Source organism: Crassostrea angulata, chromosome 1 (assembly GCF_025612915.1).
Source record: "Crassostrea angulata isolate pt1a10 chromosome 1, ASM2561291v2, whole genome shotgun sequence".
Taxonomy (NCBI): Eukaryota; Metazoa; Mollusca; class Bivalvia; order Ostreida; family Ostreidae; genus Magallana; species Magallana angulata.
In genome coordinates this window covers 48,373,334-48,377,085 of record NC_069111.1, presented here as the reverse complement: position 1 = coordinate 48,377,085, position 3,752 = coordinate 48,373,334, and the positions used below count along the sequence as shown (strand labels likewise).

Here is a 3,752-nt window from a genome sequence, read left to right as displayed (position 1 = left end):
CCTCGTTGTCGATAGAACAAAGGATACAACACTCATTGTTTTTGCAATGGATACGCCATTTTCACGTTATTCAAACATGTCACTACCGGCGCGGATACACAACAGTGGAAAAAACTCAACAATTTGAATTTTAATTCCCAAAATTCAAGTTTGTCTGCTTTGGTAATTTTCAAAAATAACGATTAATCATAATGATAACCGTTTTTAAGTGACCAATACATGTATTAATGTCATACATTTTTCCTTAATTTTCATCCCACATTAACTTTCAATATACATTGATGACAGAAATATGTGGATGAATAAAATTTTAATGTCAGAATGCATAATGTTAAAATTCAACTGATTGATTTCTCTTTCAATGAAATAATGTGTTATAATATATTGTATGTAATTCTTCTTTTCTAATTTAATCGAATTCTTTAAAAGGTCTGTATACATACCGTAGTGTTAGCTGCAGGTCTGTAGCTCCCGGTCTGAAAAAAATTCACAGGTTGTCCATCTGAATTTTTTCAGACCGGGAGCTACACACCTGCAGCTAACAAAGTGTATACTGGTACACTGTACATATTGGATATGAAACAACACAATTCAAAGAAGGAGATGTATAGTTATACGAAATAAAGAAAATATAATCATAACAAAACCTCGGATATGTTCAGTGTTGGCAATCAAAGAAATGTCTGTTGCCTCCATGTATATATTTTTATACGCAATGACATTTATACCCCAAATTTCAGTGAATACAGCTTTATATACAGCCGAAAATACCGTTCCCCATCATATTTGTGACTTCACATTATAATAAGGTGAATAACAACAATTTGTTTAAATAAATCAATTCATAACAACTGGAGGGCGATATTTTCCAACGTGGTGCTATATATATATATATATATATATATATATATATATATATATATATATATATATATATATATATATTCTGATTAAAATAATTGAAGTTTCATTTTTTTCAGAAATTTACAACCATGAGTGGTAAAAAAGGAACAATAAAATCAGAAAATCCCAAAGGGGATTTGCCATGCATTGTCTTTAATGAGTTACTGGCCGAGAGTGACAAGGGACTGGTGGTTATCCAAGAATGGTGGGGAATGAACAAGCAAATCAAAGAAGAGGCACACAGTATCAGCAAAATGGGAAAATTTGTTACGATCGTTCCCGACCTGTACAGAGGAAAGATAGCAACGGACTACGAAGAGGCTGGTCATCTGATGAGCAACCTCGACTGGCCAGGGGCAGTCAAAGACATTCGGGCCTCTATCCTCCACCTAAAGTCCATGGGCTGTAAAAAGGTAGGGAGTTAGGGACTTTAGCTCAAGTTTTACATTTTATGTATGCATTAATCTGACAGTTCATGTAAGGAGATAACTGTAATGATTACAAATGAAACTGAAATGCAAAAAAGAACAATTTCATGATAACTGTTTTAAGGTGGGAAACCTCAAGTTTTAATTGTGTTTGGTATTTGAATTTTAACAGCCCCATAGAGATTAGCCACTTCTATTCTGAAAGTTTAGTAATAGTAGCTTTTGAATGGAGCTAAGAACCTAAAATATATACTGGCTCTAGACAAATTCTTGCTAAGAACCCTTTCTTGTCATTGCAATAAAACAAAGATGGTGAGTGAGAGCGAGCGCAATGTTATGAAACATCTCAATTTAACATTCAAACTTATTTGGTAGTGAGAGTAGATACTTGCTTTAGCTAAAATTGGTCCTAGGCAAGTATTTGTGTTTGTTTGTTACAATTATTCCTCTATCTTATTTTTTTTCTCTGTAGGTGGGCGTGACCGGGTTCTGTATGGGCGGAGCCCTCTCCTTGGCAGCGGGGGCCTTATTACAGGGTGTTGTAGATGCCATTGCCCCGTTCTATGGAATTCCAGATGAGAAACTGTGTGATGTTTCCACTATCAAGTGTCCAGTACAGTGTCACTTCGCAGCCCTGGATCATTTGGTGGGGTTCTCATCTCTGAAAGACGCGGAAAAGCTGGAAGAGAAGTTAAAGGCGGGAAATGTGGATTACGAGATGAATATTTATGATGGGGCAGCCCATGCCTTCACTAACGCCACCGGACCTAACTATAACAAAGACTCTTGTCATCTGGCCTTGCAACGATTATGCACATTCATGAACAAATCCTTGGTAGAATAGGTTTTAGACTGTTGCTTTAATAGATTAACTTTTTTATGTGTGCTGTTGATAATATGATATACACTCTGTTGATTTACTGTACTTTTGTTTTGCATTTTGCAGATATTTTTATTTTTTAAACACTCCAGAAATGTGTAATGTCATTGCAGTGTTGAATATTAAAATAAATGCACATCACAATATCATGTGGCTCATCTTAAATAATTTAATTCCACTCTCCAGCAATTTGTCATTTCTTTCCCCACCTACATGTAGATTTTTGTTTGAGACATTGCTATATTTAACTTTAGTCGTCAGTTTCTGTTTTTTAACTACAGCAGTTTACTCTTATTGTCTAAAGCAACGCCAATTCAGTCATAACTACATTTAGTTCAAATTTTTTGGTCAAAATAAATGTAACAAGAGCCATCAATATTTTATGCCAGTCTATTTATGTGGCTGTGACAAAATCAAAACTTTGCACTAATGAAATTTAAGATCAGCAACATTTATATAATCATGGCTTGAGATTAGCTTTACCATATATATATATATATATATATATATATATATATATATATATATAAATATATATATATATATATATATATATATATATATATATATATATATATATATATATATATATATATATACAATGAAAAATAACAGAAAGCCGATTCAAAACTCTACCGGTTTCATTATAATCTTCAGGAGTTTCAAAAACTCCTGAAGATTATAATGAAACCGGTAGAGTTTTGAATCGGCTTTGTTATTTTTCATTATTTATTACTTGTGTGGATTAACTTTACTCATTTTGGATTTTATATATATATATATATATATATATATATATATATATATATATATATATATATATATATATATATATATATATATATATATATATATATCGTTTACATTGAATTTGTCTCCCTGTAGCTTACACTGCCTTGTGAGACAACCAATATCTGCCATTACTAACAACACACCTAGTGCCATTCACTTTTTAAAAAATAGTTACAGTATTGTATTACTGTTTTTCTTCTGGAACATTGAGAGTTTATAAACCTTTCCTGGGTTACTCTCTTATGGTTTGAAAAATAGTTTCCTACTTTGCTTTCTTTATAGTAAATAAATTACTATGAACATATCTTTTAACTCTTGTATTTTATACCTGTAATTTGGTGGATTGCACTATCAAGATTATATACATCTTATAATCAAAGTACTGAAGTTGATTATACCCGCACTTTCTAAAGAAAGTTCGGGTATATTGTTGTTACCCTGTTCCGTCCGTCCGTCCGTCCGTCCGTCTGTCACGTTTTACTTTCTCAAACTGCTCTTACATCTTATAAACCAGCAAACTGAACTCTTGGAGTTTGATTTGGGGTATCATGTTGTTTTGTAAAAAGGTTTCAAAAATTCTCTGTTAGTCCTGGGGGTCAAATAATTGGTAAAAATGATGTTTTTTCACAAAAAACCTTCTTCCTCGAACTCCTCCTACATTTTCAACAGCAGACAAATCATCTTTTGGAATATGTTTTAGGGCATCCTATAGATGCGCAATAAGGTTTCGGAATTTTCAATTTTGTCCT

General features: G+C 32.6%; 1 protein-coding gene across 1 annotated transcript; it reads left to right on the top strand.

The window, feature by feature from the left end:
• Positions 1-985: 985 nt before the first annotated feature.
• LOC128187151 (protein usf-like) lies at positions 986-2,357 on the top strand. The gene is made up of 2 exons (XM_052857390.1): positions 986-1,316; positions 1,804-2,357. The coding sequence occupies exons 1-2, from the start codon at positions 993-995 to the stop codon at positions 2,173-2,175; spliced, it is 696 nt and encodes a 231-aa protein (XP_052713350.1). The 5' UTR covers positions 986-992; the 3' UTR covers positions 2,176-2,357.
• Positions 2,358-3,752: the final 1,395 nt, after the last annotated feature.

Bases quoted from the DNA above. Each gene is read 5' to 3' on its own strand.
- LOC128187151 (XM_052857390.1), top strand. From the start codon at position 993: ATGAGTGGTAAAAAAGGAACAATAAAATCAGAAAATCCCAAAGGGGAT. The intron at 1,317-1,803 runs GTAGGGAGTTAG...TTTTCTCTGTAG, and splicing joins AGTCCATGGGCTGTAAAAAG to GTGGGCGTGACCGGGTTCTG.